Genomic DNA, 18,876 nt, shown 5'->3' with positions numbered 1-18,876 from the left:
TTTCTCTGTTTATTTTCAGTCCTGCCATTTCTCCATACTGCTCTATCTTTCCCAGTAATTTAGGAATCATTTCCAAAGTTTGTAATTTATATGTTTCGCCTTTTATTTTCTTATCTCAAAGTTCTCAATATAATCTCCATTCACTATTACTTTCGCTGTTTGTTTATTATATATTGTTTTTATTATTTTTATAAAGTTCTGTCCAAAGTCCATTATTTGTAGTTGCTGAGTCATAAATTGCCAGGAAACATTATCAAATGCCTTTTGAGCATCTAGAAATATTAGTGCCAATTGTTTCCCTGGATGTAATTCATAGTATTCTAATACGTCTATTATCACTCTTAAATTGTTTTTAATTTGTTTCTTTGGTAGAAAGCCATTTTGGTCTGGATGTATAAATTCCATTAAGTATTTTTTCAATCTCTCTGCCATTATCGAAGTAAAATTTTTATAATCCACATTAAGCAACGATATTGGTCTGTAGTTTTTAAACTTCTTCCAGTTTTCCCTATTTTACTGCTTTTATAGTCAATTGTCCCATCTACTATCGCATTAAAGTCTCTTACTAAGCAGATATTTTGATACTCCATTTATATTATTTTTCTGTGGAGGCTTTTATAGAATTCTTCCTGGTTAATGTTTGGTGCATATGTCTACCATCACAATTCTTCCTTCTTCATCTGAATAAATCATTTAAGAATCTATTGTCTCTTTAACATATACAGCAACACCTCTCTTTTTTTTGATGTGCTGATGCAGAGTAAAGTTTTCCAATTTGGGGTGTTCCAGCAGTTTATGGTGTTGTTTTTTTTTTAATGAGTGTCTCTTGCAACCAAATTATGTCTATATTTAATTTATGTAGTTTCCTAAAAAAATATATTTCTTTTTGATGGTGAGTTTAATCCATTTACATTCACTGAGAAAATTCTACTTTCTTTCTCCATTTCCATTATTTATATTTAGGTCTAGTCGCTCTCATAGTCCTCTGCTCTCTGGCAGTTCCTTCGCTCTCTTGTTCAGATTTCTCTTTCTGTTCTCCTGTTTCAGTAGTTTCATCTTGAATTTTCTCTTCCATTTGTTTCTGTTCCATGGTCTCTTCTTGTTGTTTTTGCACTCCTTCATCTAAAACCGCTCGATGTCTTATTTCGAAGTTTTCTGTTTTCCAGATTGAATCCAGCTGATATCTTGTATTATTCCAGTTGATTAGAATGCCTTCTGGCATTAGCCATCTAAAATTTATACCTTTTGCAATCAGATTTGTAGTTAAAAAGTGATAATGTCTTTGAGTATCTCTCACTCTCTTAGGTATCTGCTTTAAGACCACAATTTCTTTATTTTTGTACTGTAATTGCTTCCTCACTTTTCTTAGTACTTTATCTCTTCTTGTTTTCTTTATGAATCTCACATGTACTTCTCTAGGTAATCTATTTTTCCTTGTGTAGCTTGAATTCATTCAAAATATTTCATCTACTGTATCTCCATTTGCATCTCTGCTCTATCTGTTTTCAAGGCTTCTGCCAGAAGCTCAATAATCACAATTGCAATATTTTCTTCTCTGTCTTCAGGGATGTTTTGAAATCTCAAGTAATGTTCTGCCTTCTCCATTTCTAGGATTATGACCATCTCTTCTAATTTTTCATTCTCTTGCAATAGTATTTCCATTTTTTTATCCATATCATCTGATTTCTCTTCAATTTTCTGAATTCTTTGTTCATTTTTCACAATCATTTGATGATGAACTTCAAATTGTGTTTTCGTATCCAAAATTTCTTCACTTAATTTCTCAAAATTACTTTGGGTCTGTTCATGGTTTCTTCTCATTGACTCTTGCATCAATTTTAGTGTGGCCTGTATTTCATTTTAGGCAGTGCTTATTTTCTCACATTGCAACATTGTTTCAATAGATCCCTGGGTTGTTGGGCTGGGTGTTCCAATAGAGGGTGCAAAGGAAGTCTTCTTCATAAGTTTAGAAATGATTGATGTACTCATTTTTCAACCAGCAATCTTAATATAAAATCCAAGATGTAAAAAAGAGCCAGCTATTTTAGGCCAAATCCACCTCCTCCAGTTGAGTCTCAAATGTAAAGGTTCACAGTGAAGTATTCATTATCTCCAAATAATTCCTGTTTAGTTATATACAGAGTCAACAAATATAGTTTTGAGAAATCTTTTCCATTGTAGACTCACGCCAAAGCACTTTGTTTATAGCAGGTGTTTTTTGAGGTCAAACAATTCTAGATATTTTTTTAGTGTTTAATTATGCTGTGATTTCTTCTTTCACCACTAGATGTCCTCATACACTCATTTATCAATGTCTAAGTTCAAAAGATTTACAAGGTTCTTCTCTTAAAGTTCTTTATACATTATTTGTCTTTAAGATTATATCTAGAAAGTTTTCACCTCTGTAAATTAGATAGTCAGTCTTTCTTTGAATCAAGCTGAGTTCATTTTTTTTTAAAATTGAATTTTTAAAAATTCTCCCCTTTTGTAGTTGCTCACCGCTCTTATATTGCAATCTTTCTGGGATCTTTGTTCTTTAACTCCTCCCTATTAGGGGGTCAATGACTTGTAATCCACAAGGAAAAGGAAGAAAAAGACTGCCTCAGCCAGTTTCAGCATGCTGTTGACAATCAGCTGTTTGTCAGAGCTTCACGGCTCCTCGCTTTTCTTTCCGGCTCACCCAGCAGCCTTTCCTCTGTCCTTTCAGAGGATTTCTTCAGTCTTCTCCGATCAGCCACCACCTGATCCAAGCTACTGTAGTGTCCCTCCTACTTTGTTGCCCCTCCAGGGCAACTTTCAGACCCTTTTTGGGTCGCTGGTTGAAGCAAAATCGGGCTGAGTAGCCAGAGCCCCGGCTTCTTCCACCTGTCCCACTGGCTACCAAAACCGGAAGTTGGGAAAAAGGTCTTCTCACTCACACACACAGACATACAGACATTTCCCTCACTCCCCTGGGCTTTAAAATTAACATTTAGAGGTACTCACCTTCTTTCCAAAGCAGCCTCGAGCTCAAACCCAAAACTCCCTTTACTACCCCTGCTCCAAATGGGCAGGGTCTTGGAAAGATGAAGGCTTACCCAGTCTTAGTCCATTGGTGAGCTTAGCTTGAAGTCCCATCTTGGGTGCCAAATTGTTGAAAGAAACATCTTCATCAGGTCCAGTCCAAGCTGGGAATAAACAAAATGAAGACTCCTTTAGGAAAGAAGGTTCTTGTTTATTGAGTTGCCAGAAACTTCAGTGATAGCAGCATATTTATGGGGTGGCTGACCACATGGAGCTGGGAGTGGTGGGTTTTTATACTTTCTTGGGCTTTTGTGTTTGGAGTTGTTCCTGTGGCATGAACTTTGACCTGAGGTTCAGTGTGCCCTTTTTGTAGTCTGATAATGGTGGGTTAATCCTATTATGTCCTAAAGGTCATGTCCTGTTTCCCTGGGGCTGGGGCTGATGGCTATGTCCTGTGTTGGATGTTTTTGGGTGAGGGGTTGTTCGTTATTAGAAAGATCTTTGTCTTTCTAATCCCATCAGTTGTAAGCTTCCTGGCTCCAGTCTTTCTGAAAGGATTATCAAATCTGAACTTCTACAGACCTGGCCTGCTTGGGGGAGAGAGACTTGGGGAGGGGAGGGTGGTTTCTCCCATTTAAGATCTTCTCCATTATTCCTTTGGGGAAATATATTCTGCTTTTTTAATATCCCCCAAAATATTTCTTTTTCTGGGGTGTGTGTGTGTGTGCTGTCTTCCTACAGTGTGATGGTAGTAGACAATACAGAAGAACTACAGATGTTATTGGATAAAATGTGGATTTGGTTTAAAATACATTGGATTAGAAAATGATATAGAAAAAATGTTGTGGGTGTGAAAATAGATATTAAAATGCCAGAAATATAAATGTGATATATAAAATGATGTCAAAATGGATCTACAAATGAAGTTTTAATGATTAAAGAGGATGAACAAATTAATAAATCAGAAGAGTGATTTGGAAAGCCTTCTTACTTTGGATTTACCTTATTTTCCGGTGTATAAGACGACTGGGCATATAAGACGACCCCCTACATTTCCTGTTAAATTATAGGGTTTGGGCTATACTCGCCGTATAAGACTACCCCTCTTCCAACGCACACCAAATAAAAATTTAAAAACATCAGATTTGATTTTAATATGGTAATTTTAATTCAAATGCTTATGACATGCAGGTACTTAGTAGGAAAACTGTCACTTATAAACATAAGGCTGTTTGTCATCAAACATGTAAACATAAAACAGTGCAAGTGGATTAAACTTAATAATAATAATAATAATAATAATAATAATAATAATAATAATAATAATATAATAATAATAATAATAATAATAATAATAATAATAATAATAATAATAATAATAATAATAATAAGAAGAAGAAGAAGAAGAAGAAGAAGAAGAAGAAGAAGAAGAAGAAGAAGAAGAAGAAGTTGGAAGGGACCTTGGAGGTCATCTAGTCCAACCCGCTGCTAAGGCAGGAAACCCTATACCATTTCAGACAAATGGCTGTCCAGTCTCTTCTTAAAAACTTACAGTGTTGGAGCATTCACCACTTCTGGAGGCAGGTTGTTCCACTGGTTAATTGTTCTAACTGTCAGGAAGTTTCTCCTTAGTTCTAGGTTGCTTCTCTCCTTGACTAGTTTCCATCCATTGCTTTCAGGTGCTTTGGAGAATAGCTTGGCTCCCTCTTCTTTGTGGCAGCCCCTGAGATATTGGATCACTGCTATCATGTCACCCCTCACCCTTCTCTTCGTTAAACTACACATACCCAATTCCAGCAACCGTTCCCTATTTTCCTATTTTCCTAATTCACTTTTTCACTTTTCCTAATTCACTCTAAAACGTTCCCTGCACAGAGCCTTAAGTAACACCAGCTGCCTGCAATTAGTGCAGGTTCGCATCCCACCAGGCTCAAGGTTGAGTCAGCCTTCCATCTTTCTGAGGTAGGTAAAATGAGGACTCAGATTGTTGGGAGCAATAAGCTGACTTTGTAATAATGCTGCTTGTGGGGGGGGTGAAAGCTCTAATAAGGAGGCATATACATAGAATGAAGGCTATTGCTAAGCACATTGATTTGTGCTTTAAATTGTAAGCCGCCCTGAGTCTTCGGAGAAGGGCGGGATATAAATGGGATTTTAAAAAAAAGACCAAATGGGAGATCCGCTCCAGGTTTTCCAGCCAGCCCGCCCAGTTCCTGAGTCAAATGTGTCCTTAGAGCTAAGCAGCTGCTCTGGCTAGGCATGCCCCACCTGCCTTTCAAGTTGCTCTTGCATTCCCCACCTGCCTACAGCTGCTCTTCAACTTTAGAAGGAAAGACGCCCAGACCCCAGCCTGTAAAAAATCACAGACTGCAGCTTCTACTCCAATTGGTCCCGCTTTCCCTGCGCAGACTAAATGGAAGATCCGCTCCAGGTTTTCCAGCCAGCCCTGTCCCTAAAGTTTCAGCACCTGGCATATAAGACAACCCCTGACTTTTGAGAAGATTTTCATGGGTTAAAAAGTCATCTGAAACTACGGTACAAAAGTAATGTGTGAAAGCAGGGAAACTCTGAGAAGTGAAGAAACTCATCCAAGCTTCTTGGATGAGAAGCAAAATATCTTCAAGGAAGAAAACAAGAAAACACCACTTTCCTTTTGAAAAAGCATCTTTGGGTCTCTCTCAGAAGAGATAAATACCATATTTTCCGGCGTATAAGACGACTTTTGAACCCCTGAAAATCACCTCAAAAGTTGGGGGGTCGTCTTATACGCCCAGTCGCCTTATACGCCGGAAAAAAAACACCTTCGGATCTTTTTTCTGCTGGACGGCGGGATCGCTGGGTGAATGGAGGCAGGCGATGGCGACCCGTGGTTAAGCGGCCAACGGCGAACGGGTGATAGAGGGCAAACTCGTCAGCTTCTGGGGCGGCTACTGCAGCTGCTGCCGTTGCTCGCTCAAGGACTGGCCGTGCTAGCGCCTCCAATGCTGGCTGACAGGTCCCTGATGAGAGGAGCAGGACTAGCCCGCGCCCGTCGTCTCGAGCAGCCGCTGCCCTGTTTCCCTCCCTGTTTCCCTGCTCCGCCTGCTCTGTGATTGGCCCAGCTTTGCTCCTTTTCCGCCAAAGGGGCGCCTCGCCTTATTGTCTCTGAGCTCTCTCGCCTGCTGCGCTGCTGCTCTCAGTTCCGCACTCCGAGCAAGCAATTCTTGTGGTCAGCGCGAGTCAGGCGGTGCCTCGGCAGGAGCAAAGGCTCTCCCTTCCTACGGTCGAGCGGGGTGCCTCTGGGGACCGCCTGCCCATCCTCTCGTCGGGGACCTGACAGCCAAGCAGTCCCCAGAAGAGGCAGGCAGGCGTGGCGTCCCAGGCGGGGCGTGGGCGCGGCAGTCGCTCTCCCGGTTTGGCAAGTTTCCCGGCGGGTGACCGAAGAGCAGCCTGCAACTAGGAGTGCGAGCCGCCGAGGACCCGGAGCCGTGGCGGAGAGGCGCTTTTTCCCTTTCCCTTCATGGGGGTGTGTGTGCGCCTCTCCAGGGACTGCTGGGTGGGCCGCGTGAAGCCGAGCGGCGCTTCCCTCGCGAGTGGCTCGGCAGAGGCGCTGGGAGAGGCCGGGGAGCGAGGCGGGCTGGCGGACAAAGGCGAGAGGGGCGTGCCTGTGCTGAAGGTTCTCCCGGAGCCTGGCCTGGGCGGGGGCGGCGCCCCCTGGGCCTGCTTTCCCCCTCTGGCCCCGCTCCTCCCCCATGCCTGCCGCTCTTCTCGGCCTGGCTTGGGGCTGCGGCTGCCGGCCCCTTGTTCCGGGAAGCCCCGCGAGGAACCATGTGGCTTTTTGCAGTTCTGAAGGTATAGGCTTAGCTTCCTGTTTGGCGGGGCCTTCCAGCAGCTGCAACATTCGAGCAAACTCGCATGGGGCAAAGAGGGAAGGAAGGAGACTTGGGGAGCCTAACTTTTGGGGACCAGCAACTTGGGAAAGCTGTAGCCTCAGGCTTCCTTCCGGACTCACCTGTCACCAGCACCGCCCTTCCCCCCGCGGGGATGTGCTTCCGCCGGGCGGTGCTGGCCGAGATGAGCCAGCAGGCAGCCGCCGTGAGCGCGGTGCTGAGGGGCAGCGGCAGGACGTCCTGGCCCAGCGCCTGCAGGACGGCCAGCAGCCCCACGCGCACGCGCAGCAGCAGCCGCCGGCTCAGCAACAGGTCGGAGCGCAGGAGCCTCACCGCCAGGCTGCCCAGGAAAAGCAGCCACACCGAGAGGCTGCACGCCCAGGCCAGCTGCATGAGGAGCAGGGCGGGAAGCCGGCCGGGAAGAGGGACCGGGAGCCCGGGCCGAGCGCGCCTCGGCCGACAGTGAGAGGGAAGCGGCATGTGAGTTCTAAAAAAGAGGCTGCGGGCGGAGCTGCCCCACCCTGCACCGAATGGGAGAAGTTCAAGGCCTGGGGGGGGAAGCAGGAGGGGCGCCGGTCGTGGCGGGGTGGCGGCTGCCCTCCGGCACTGCCTGCCGCCTGGGAAACGCTGCGCCTCGGGGGCCGGCAGAAGCGCGGGAGCAGCGGGAGGGCCGGCGGGTAAGTATTTTCCGGCGTATAAGACAAAACCTTCAAAATCTTCTTAAAAGTAGGGGGTCGTCTTATATGCCGGGTCGTCTTATACGCCAGAAAATACGGTAGGAACTCCTCAAGCTGTTCCAGGGAGCAAAGAGAAACTGAAAAGAAATCAATTAGTGGGGCAGTACTTGATAGGACAAAAAGTGAAGCTTTTTTAAAATGAAAACATTTATCAACTGAATCTATTTGATCAAGATTAAAACATACATATTATACATATTAATGAGATTTGATTTTGACAAGATCATATACAAGGCTTTAAAGATGTTTTTATGAATGGGGAGAGATTGCTTCTGTTTTATCTTTGAGAAAATGGTAAATTTGATTATAAAATTGAACTCTGATTAAGATTCAAATATATGGTGGCACTTAGTAGACTTTTGCTAATTAGACTTGAATATGTTTGACCTTATGACATCACTGCTCAAAGAAAATGTCATCAACTAGTAACAGCTGCTGTGGTTGGAGGATCTCTCATAGTAAAAAAGAAGGACTTTACAATATGTGGTTTTTTAAAAAATAACTTCCAGAATAATAGTACAGAGATAAAACTGGAGTACTAGCAAGACTTCTTCCTGAAGTTTGATTGGAATTCAAATATAAATTTTGGAGAAAAGGAGATTGTAAAATAAAGGATAAAAATTAATGTTGTATATGGCATCTCTTAAACTCTCCTTGATCTTGTGTTTTATTTTCACAAGATTCATGTTATGGGCAATAATGCTACTCAGCTCTGTATTTAAATGTCATAAATACAATTGTCAATTTTTAATTCAAGTGTATTATCATTTCATTACAGTTCGTTATGTAGTTGTGCAACTTTGTAAATATTTTATAAGAATTAAATCCTGTTAGATCTATAGGACCTACTTCCAAATAAATTAGAATAGGAAGAGACCTTAAGACAGACATGTCAAACACAAGGACTGGGGGCCAGATGCGGCCCGCGAAGTGGTTTCATGTGGCCCACGAAGCCATCCTGGAAACAGTGAGGGAACGGCCCACGCTGCCTTGGCCCTGACCCAGGCTGGCTGGGAGCCAATGTACAATTTTGTGGTGGCCATCTATGCTGAAACACATTCAGGCTTAGCTCCGCAAGGCCATCTGGAAACAGCGAGGGACCAGCCCCTGCCACGTCAGCCTCGCCCCCTGGGCACGCACTGGGGAGGTATCACCTTTTGTGAGGAATGAAGAGATGTACCATCGCCTGGAAGGGTTTGGATCTGTAGATCAGACATATGTAGAGTTGTACATCTCAGTTAGAGAGGAAACTGTGATTAGCATTTTAATTCTTACTCATTTTTTCTGAATTAAAATATTATTACATCCTTTTCAATTTCTCTAATTTTAGGTTGTGGTTTTTTTGTATTCTGTTAGAGTAATAAGTGTTCCAAGAATCAACATCTTGTGGATGCAGAACCTTTAAACAGAAGGCCCAGTTCTGTTGACACTGAAGTTGCCTCTTTGTGTGTGTGTGTGTGTGTGTGTGTGTGTTTCTGGAAATCGCTGACTGCTCAGATGGATCGCCTGGAACTGCAGAAAGTCAACACAGAACTTGATGAGGAGAGCAACAGCGGAGACAGCATTGAAGACAATGACGCAGATATGGTTGATTCAGAGAAGGCTACTATTAGCAGGTAGGAAGCAATGTAGTTGCAGAAAGTACAAAAGCAAAACATGTTAGAAATGTAATAGAATTTCACTGGAGAAAGTCAGATGATTAAATAATTGATATTGCTGAAAATGAATATGCTTGCTTTCGCTTTTATTGTAAAAGGCAGCAGCTGTATTTCTGGAAAGGGATTTTTCCCACCTATATATAAAAAGAAATCTGCAAATTTGCTTGCCCAGTTTAACACTTATTCTTAATGCATTGCCCAACACTTTGTTTAATTTATCATTAATGTTTTCCGTGAGGATTCTCATTACTCTCAAACTGATCACACATATAAGTTAATATTTAAAGTCACAGGAACCAGTGCTTATTTTCAAATGACTGTGTTTCCTTGAAACCTGTTTAATGATTTGGACAGTACATTTGATTTTAAACTATTAAGTGCTTTACTGCTGTGACTGTGTAATACAGGTAGTCCTTGACTTACAACCATTCATTTAGCAACTGTTTAAAGTTACATCTGCACTGAAAAAAGTGACTTATGACCAATCCTCACACTTATGACTGTTGCTGCATCCTCATGGTCAAGTGATCAAAATTTGGGCACTTGGCAACTGGCATGTATTTAGAATGGCTCAGCATTGCAGAGTCATTAGTCACCATTTTCAACCTTCCCAGTCAACTTCCAAAAAGCAGTCAATGGGTAAAGCATGTTAGGCACAAAGGATCAAGTTGCAGCACAGAAGATTTAGTTAAGCTTTCACACAAGAATCTGGTTAATTAATGGTCAGCACTAAATTGGCACTAAATTCAAAGGAATTCAAGGGGGACTGGATTTGGATCATTTGTGGCAACCTAAAGACTCTAAGCTGATGACACATTTAACTCCACCCTCTCTGCCTGCTCTTCTACAAAGCCAGATCTGCTTAACAGCTATGAGATTCACTTAACAATTGTGGCAAAAAGGTTGTAAAATCAGGCACGATTCACTTAACAATCACCTTGTTTAGCAAAGAAAATTTTGTTCCCAATTGTGGTCATAGGTTGTGAACTACCTATATTTTCTCCCTTTCCAAACAGTTAATCTGTTTCCTGTTACAATTTATATTGTCCTCTTTACTCAGTCTTAAGACTAACAGCCTCAGTAATCAAAATGATTTATCTGACACTAAGAAAGTTACATCTGTGATGGCTGTTTATTTTATTTCTGTCATTTTCCCATGTTATTTTATCTTATTTAAAGTTGGTCAGAGCAATATAAAGTTATTTCATTTTATTTTATTTTCATTATAAAGTCTTATGCTTCGTTTGCTTTTTCTCACCTTTCAGCCACTTTGTTGGTGATGATGCAGAAAGCCAGAAGTTTCTTGCTAATGGCTTCCTGGGTAAAAAGAAAATGGAAAGTTATACAGATGAATATGTAAGTTTATTAGCAATAGTTATGTTGTAGGCCAGTCTGTAGAGATGTGGTGCAATTAATACATCATCATTATTGTTTTTTTCCTCAACAGCATCCAGGAAATATTTCATTCGGTATTTCGGCATTTAATTTAAGCAACGCCATTATGGGCAGTGGTATATTAGGGTTATCCTATGCCATGGCCAACACTGGAATTATCCTTTTTATGTAAGTAGTAAGCTATGTTTTAAAAAAAATGGTAAGGAAATGAAGACATGAAGCATTCTCATTTGATGAGAACTCTGTCTATTTTGTGCTCAGGACAAATACACAGTACAAAAAAAGCTCGCAGGAGAAACAATCCAAATAAATCTTAATATAAACTTGTTAGGAATTCTCTCACATTCTTAACATATGAGAACCATAAGATAATAAATTCTTGTACATAAGCCTGGACCTGGCAGAATTCACTCACTTGGTACTGTGGCAAACAGCACATATAATAGTAAAATCCAGTATCATTTCAGTCTTTGGGGCAAATCCAAACAATACCTTATATGCTTAACAATCTATATCTGTTGATAAATGGTACCTCTCTCTGTTCTTTTCAAATGGAAAAAAGGGAGACAAGACTAAGTGATTTAGAACAGATATTAATTAAATAGCTGGCACAATGATGGGGCTGCAGGAGATTTTGCTTGAACTGTACAACCCTCAATGTGAAACTGTAACTGTAGATTTCTGTCCATCTAATATCTTACTATGCCAAATGTTCTAGCAATGCTGACAGTAGTGACATACAGCTGACATACACTATCTATACAGTATATTCTTTGATAGACAGCAGCAGATGTTTCCGAGCAAGTCTTAACTATAGCTAGATCTATCAAAGCAAGATGCAACTTTTAAAGCTGTTCAATTCAGCAAATGATGACAATTCTTTCAATCTAGCATCATGATGTTTAATTTGGAAAAGTCTGAAATAATTGGATTTGATGACTGGTCTAGCAGCAGATATACTCTCAGTACTCTCAGTATTCTTAAATACTCTCAGTATTTAAGACTAAAAATGCATGAAACAAATGTTCAGCAACAGGATAATGAAGTTTTTAAAAACAGAATAATTAATTCTTTATTAAAAATTTTAAAATAATTATTGTTCAATCTAGACAGGATTTTAGATTGAGGCAGGGTTTAGACATGAGAGGAAAAAGAGGAAACAGATGTAGTTTATCAGTGGTTTCTAATAGTAAAGGATAATTTTACCAAGAAAAAATGTGTCCTAAAGATATTTATATTAACGTTCTTAGTTTGGATGATAATTCAGTGTTATAATCAGAAGATCATAGATGAGTTTTGGAACTGAAGTTTTCCCATTCAACTCCTCCACCCTCACACCATCAGCAGCCTGTGAAAAATTTAGCACAAAGATTTTGACTTGCACTAAACAAGAATTCTCAATTATGCCTCCACTAGACAACTATAACTTAATATCAGTTAACAATCAGGAATATAAGCAGGGATGCGAACATATATTCATATAGATCCTCTATGTTCATATCAGCAAATCTGATAGTTTTCCTCATAGTGTTTTCTAAAAATGATAAAGTAGAGGGATTTTTTATTAAAAATAAATAAATCCACAAATTTGCTTTAAATAATATTAAAATGTTCAACCCTAAAATATTATATATTTTAAGGCATTGATTCTTGTCTTCATCATATCACTCCTTATTAAACAACAAATGTATTTTACATGAGCCTAAATTCAAATTAAATACTGTATGAGTGGCTGTAGTGACAAGTGAAGAGGAGGGCCAAATCATCTCTATTTTAGAGTGCATATAATTCTATACAATGTACAGTAAGAAAGCAAATGCTATTAGTCCAGACTGGGCTTTTAGGAACACCTATGAACCTAATTGTGACTTTACCATTTCTTTCCTCTTTCTTCATTTCTGAAGCTACAGTAGCAATCCAGAATTAAAGCCTCTATATAGAATTGGAAAGTCTTTACTTGTAATTGTTTTTTTCATTTATATTTATATTTCTAATTTCCATATTTGTTTCAGAATCTTACTCTTCAGTGTAGCAATGATGTCACTCTATTCAGTACATCTACTACTGAAGACAGCCAAAGAAGGAGGTATGATTTACTTAAAGTGGAGATGGGGGCAATATTTTAAGTAAGCATATTCTAACTCATAGACTGCAATGCAGACATATCAGGCACCCCACCCTGACATTCAGTAACCATAACTATTTTTTGCTACACGTTATCATCAGTGCTATCATTCCACCCAGAAGACCCTCAAAATGACCATGTAGTATTGCTAGCTTCAGAGATTGGCAATGAGCATTTACTAGAAACTTCTTAAAAGTATCATGGCAGTGATTTCCAACATTTTCTTCACCACAGACCCCCTTTAAATATCTTTTGTGGCCACAGACCCCCAAGACTTAACTAAAGATTTAAATCAACATTTCTTCAAGCCTTCACGGACCTCCTGTGATGACATCGTAGTCCCCACAGGGTCCGCAGACCATAGGTTGAGAACCACTGTATCTTGGGAAGCAGATGCACCAAAAAAAATTTCAGGTTTTATGTCCTTTCATTTCAAAATGGGACAGGGGACTGCATCTTTAGGATGGATACTTTACCCAAAGTCTTCCTAAATCCTAAATCAGAGCCAGCATTGAATGGTAGTGCAGTCGCATTTTAGTCAAGTTTTACCCTTTCCTAATTGCAGTGGGAAAATGTTAAGTATGTACCTATTTTAAATTAACCACTGAGCTGTCATAAAGAGTCAAATCAAAACCAATGGATCAAATATTTTGCACTAAAATTTTCCATTTCCTGTTGGTCCTAGGCTCGCTAATATATGAAAAATTAGGTGAAAAGGCATTTGGATGGCCTGGAAAAATTGGTGCTTTTATTTCTCTCACAATGCAGAACATTGGAGGTAAGTTGGAAATGACAGTTCAGAAGGTTTAAAATAAAAATGATTTGTCTAATGATAAAAATTGGAAACAGTTGTCTACCGCTGATACCATCATAATCTTGAATTAGATTTAATAAAAATAAATTTCTTAATTGTATTGCCAAACATGGTATACAAGTAATATATATAATTTGAATAGCAGCAGAAAACTAATTTTAGAGTTGATAAGGAACAATTGAAAAATGACATTTAGAAATGTAAAAATGGTGCATAATTTACATTGTCAAAGTACCGTATTTTCCGGCGTATAAGACGACCCGGCGTATAAGACGACCCCCTACTTTTAAGAAGTTTTTCAAGGTTTTTTGTCTTATATGCCGGAAAATACTTACATGCCCTGCCCTCCCTGTCCGTCGCAGAGGAGGCGAAGGCCCGACTGGCCCCGCTGGCCCTCCCACTGCTCCCGCACTTCTGCTGGCCCCCAAGACGCAGCGTTTCCCGGGCGGCAGGAAGCACCAGAGGGCAGCCGCCACCCCGCCACGGCCGGCGCCCCTCCTGCTTTCTCCCCCAGGCCTTGAACTTCTCCCATTCGGCGCAGGGCGGGGCAGCTCCGCCGCAGCCTCTTTTTCATGTGCTGCTTCCCTCTCACCGTCGGCCGAGGCGCGCTCGGCCCGGGCTCCCGGTCCCTCTTCCTGGCCGGCTTCCCGCCCTGCCCCTCATGGAGCTGGACTGGGCGTGCAGCCTCTCGGTGTGGCTGCTTTTCCTGGGCAGCCTGGCGGTGCGGCTCCTGCGCTCGGACCTGTTGCTGAACCGGCGGCTGCTGCTGCACGTGGGGCTGCTGCCACTCAGCGCCGCGCTCACGGCGGCTGCCTGCTGGCTCGTCTCGGACAGCACCACCCGGCGGAAGCGCAGTGTCAGACGGGAGCAGGACTTCCCTGCCGTCTCCACGCTCTTCCCTCTTGAGGCAGCTGCTGCCTCAAGAGGGAAGAGCGAGCCGGCAGGGAAGTCCTGCAAACGCACGCGCACGCAGGACTTCCCTGCTGGCTCCATGCTCTTCCCTCTTGAGGCAGCTGCTGCCTCAAGAGGGAAGAGCGAGCCGGTTCTTCCCTCATGAGGCAGCAGCTGCCTCAAGAGGGAAGAGCGAGCCGGCAGGGAAGTCCTGCAAACGCACGCGCACACAGGACTTCCCTGCCGGCTCCACGCTCTTCCCTCTTGAGGCAGCTGCTGCCTCAAGAGGGAAGAGTGAGCCGGCTCTTCCCTCCTGAGGCAGCAGCTGCCTCAAGAGGGAAGAGCGAGCCGGCAGGGAAGTCCTGCAAACGCACGTGCACGCAGGACTTCCCTGCCAGCTCCACGCTCTTCCCTCTTGAGGCAGCTGCTGCCTCAAGAGGGAAGAGCGAGCCGGCTCTTCCCTCCTGAGGCAGCAGCTGCCTCAAGAGGGAAGAGCGTCAGACGGGAGTCGGCAGGGCAGTCCTGCACACACGCGCACTCCCCGGCTGCTAAGGAGCAGCCGGGGAGTGCGCGCGTGCGGAGGACTGCCCTGCCGGCTCCCGCCAGACGCCACCCACTGATTTTCCGGCGTATAAGGTGACTGGGCGTATAAGACGACCCCCCCAACTTTTGAGGTTAAAAAGTCGTCTTATACGCCGGAAAATACGGTAGCATTTTTCTAACTGAAAATACAGTATTCTGAAAATACTGTTTGGACTATTTATTATATTTGTATGTTGTCTGCTTTTGCTATAAGATACTCTGGATTTCCATCAAATTATAGTATGTAATATGAATTGTGTAATTACAGAAAAATGTTGATGTATGGCAACAATTGCTAACATTTGCATGTGCTTTTAAATGCCTTTGGATATCAGTTTTTTAAAATATGACTATTTTGATCCTACGTTTTTAGGATACCTGTCCTGTAGGTACTTTTCAGTGGTGGCAACAGCATCAAACAAATGTCACAATATACAGTATACTTGTGTCCCAATGTTTTTATAAGTATGTAAATATCCAACAATATTGTTACATGTCTTATCATTGTTTGTCCTCCCCAACATTAAATTTAGTGCAAATAGGATTTCCATTTGACTGAATTTTAATCAACTGAATCCTTTGTGTGTCCCTTTCAAGCATCCTATTCAACTAAAATATCATGTTTGTCATTCACAGCAATGTCAAGCTACCTCTTTATTATTAAGTATGAATTGCCAGAGGTAATTCGAGCATTTTTAGGACTCGAAGAGAATTCTGGGTATGTTTTTCCTTATGCTTACTTTTATATATTTATTAAAAACCAACTGTTTATGAGATTAATTGATTCATATTTTATTTCCTTAAACTAGAGTATGGTATCTGAATGGCAACTACCTTGTAATATTTGTGAGCATTGGAATTATTCTACCCCTTTCACTACTAAAAAATTTAGGTAAGCAATTACTTATTCAAATATATAGTTTATCTTTAGCTGATAGTAAATTGTACTATCATTTCATTTTTCAATTAACTGTACATTCATTTATTATTTTTAAAGGTTATCTTGGTTATACAAGTGGATTTTCGCTTACTTGCATGGTATTCTTTCTCAGTGTGGTAAGTGAGGAAAACGTACACAATCTTTTTTTAAAAAAAAACAAGTTTTATTGGTTTTTCAGTTAAAATCTACATATTTAGAAAGCATTATGATGACTGGGTAATCAGAGATTCAGTAACAGTTTTCAGTACATAATTCAGGTTACATTATCAAAACATCCTTCTCAATTTCCCCTAACATTTCACACAACCGGTTTAAACTAATAAATTTCTAAAAAATAGCATGGTCAGTTGAAAAATTTGTCAATTCAGTTTCATTGAGATATATCTATGTCCTGTTATTAAGATTTACCTAATTTTAATTTTAATTATATTATTCAAATTTAGCCTTTAACATCCCAAATATTCACAACCCAAATTTCCCTTATTTCATTACAGCAAAAACTATAGCATCTAACATGTACACAGTGGCTGAATAGCTAGGTCAGGGGTGTCAAACTCAATTTCATTGAGGGCCGCATCAGCATTGCGGTTGCCCTCAGGGGGCCGGGTGGGCGTGGCCAGGGTGGGCATGGCCTACTGGGTGGGCGTGGCTAGAGTGCGTATGGCCTACTGGGTGGGCATGGCCAGCTCTACATCGTTCGCATCAAGGGTGCCTATGGGGGCCAGGGCAGGAGTGGGACAGATCTGAGGGTCTCTGGCAGAAGGAGGGTCTCTGGGCCAGGGCCAAGGCAGTGGGGGCCGTTCCCTCACTGTTTCCAGGATGGCTTCGCGGGCCGCATGAAACCACTTCACGGGCCGCATCCGGCCCCCGGGCCTTGTGTTTGACATGTCTGAGCTAGGTTCTACCTAATAAACATTGTCTGTTTCACATCCTAATACATCACACATTATTGACAGGACCACAGCCTATGTTTATCAATCTACAACTATTTATACACAACCAGATTCTGTTTTAAATTTTAGCTAATTCTTAATTCTTAAATAGAATAATCAAACATCTTTTAACATCAAATGTGGGATCTATAAACCAAATTTCCATTATGTCAGTGCACAAATTATAATGTCTAAAATAAGCCTAATAGACACATAAACACATTCTAGTTCTATGTCATAAACATTTTCTATTTTAGATCCTGATAGATCACTGATTACTAAAAGGATAATCTTTAATGGTTCTCTAAGAACTCACTTTTTAAATCTAACTCTGTCTTTCTTTTTTTGCCAATCAGGTTTCCAGACCAAGGCCTTTGAATTGCCAGATAGGTCTCCCTTTGCTCCAATACATATTATTTGAACTGAAGGAGGCCATCTTGCCATCAGTGATCCACAAAAAACAAACCATTTATAATCATTATGTTGTTGCCCTGTTAGTTCTAGTCTCTGTATTTGCTCTAAAAACTTTATCTTCAGTTTGGTCTGGATTCCTCTTCTGTCTGGGTTCATCTGCTTTAAGTAGAGAGTCTTATCCAATTTTGTAATTAATACTTGGCTATCCAGGCTTTCAGGAAACTGTCTTTGTTGATCTTCCACGTCCTCTATGTTAGCATCACTATCTTGCACATAGTATACTTCTAAAGTATACTAAAGGCTCTTTTGATGGAGTCAAAAGTTGAGTATTAAGTTTTCCCATAGTTTGTTGTTGGTCCTTAAGGTTATTTGCCATAGTGGTATTTCCTTGTACTTTTAGAGTTGTCGGTTCTTTGGATAGTTGTTGCTTATATTCCTCTGTCTCAATAGTAATATCTTCCAATTTTGTTATATTCTGATGTGTAAATTCTTTAGTTGCAGTCTGGATTTCAATTTGTGACTTAAGGTTGGCATGTAAATTACTAAATCTGGAGATAGACATCTCAGTGACTCTGTAGATTGTTTGAAGTATAAGGTTATAGTTAAGCAAGGTTTGTGGCTGATCCTTCTCCATTTTGCAATAATTATAAATAGTCCTTGGTGGAGGCTATTTTTCAAACAAAAATCAGTAAGAGTCCACCTCCACAAGTCTAAGCCAAATTCATCTCTAGCTGTTTCAGGTTTTTATCTTAATGCCAAGGTCAGTCCAAAATTTAAGCAAGCTTGTTTGCCAATAGTATTCACTAGATATCCCCAGAGTACTTCAAATCCTTTCTTCTTCGATTCAGAGAGTAGCTCCAAGTCGACGGGAGGGCCGCCGCCCTTCTACAGCCAACTGGAGAGACCTCTCCCCCACTCATCACCTTTCTAGGGCGACTTGCAACCCCTTTACAGGGGGCTCCCAATGAAGAAATCCAGGTGACACGAGGAGCGATTCCCTCGCGCGTCTGGCTGCACCGAAAATCTGGAACCGGAAGCCAAAACATACACAATTTTTACACCGGCATTCTCTGATTGATCTCCAGATGGTGTAGTTCCAGACATCTGGAGACCTACTTTGAATGTTCTGTTGTAAATTATTGGTGCATGCATTAAAGTGGCAATAAGCAGTTGATGGGCCCATCAGTGGCTCCATCTTTTTTGTGAAATCTCCATTTGTCACCAGATAAATCAGAGCTATTACAACATGAACCATGGCAGTATAAATAGAGACTAAGTAGTGGTGTATTACACTGTATTACACTGATTAAACATTTTCCAATTCCATGTTTAGCAAAACTGTCTAGAATTCTTTGAGGAACTTGCACTTGTGCAGTTTTTTTCTTTTGCAAAATTAAGGGTGGGAAATCCTTTCAGAAGTAAACCTTTTCATTACCATTTTTAATCCCTCAAACACAAAACATGATCCAAAATCAAACTGAAATATGGCTATTTGGTACTGAAATCAACAGCATGA

At 41.3% G+C, this 18,876-nt stretch overlaps 1 protein-coding gene across 1 annotated transcript in view; it reads left to right on the top strand.

The window, feature by feature from the left end:
- SLC38A4 (solute carrier family 38 member 4) overlaps nt 1-18,876 on the top strand; it is a 92,685-nt gene that overhangs the window by 58,065 nt on the left and 15,744 nt on the right. Inside the window, exons 2-9 of the mRNA XM_081330588.1 lie at nt 9,107-9,225; nt 10,533-10,623; nt 10,715-10,830; nt 12,675-12,748; nt 13,473-13,565; nt 15,711-15,792; nt 15,884-15,966; nt 16,072-16,130. Of these exons, the coding sequence (XP_081186714.1) occupies nt 9,107-9,225; nt 10,533-10,623; nt 10,715-10,830; nt 12,675-12,748; nt 13,473-13,565; nt 15,711-15,792; nt 15,884-15,966; nt 16,072-16,130 (717 nt within the window). The remainder of the gene's footprint in view (nt 1-9,106; nt 9,226-10,532; nt 10,624-10,714; nt 10,831-12,674; nt 12,749-13,472; nt 13,566-15,710; nt 15,793-15,883; nt 15,967-16,071; nt 16,131-18,876) is intronic.

Source organism: Vipera berus (assembly GCF_964194415.1).
Source record: "Vipera berus genome assembly, chromosome: 6".
NCBI classification, from domain to species: Eukaryota; Metazoa; Chordata; class Lepidosauria; order Squamata; family Viperidae; genus Vipera; species Vipera berus.
Note: the sequence above shows the minus strand (reverse complement) of the source record. Positions and strands in the feature narration are given on the sequence as shown.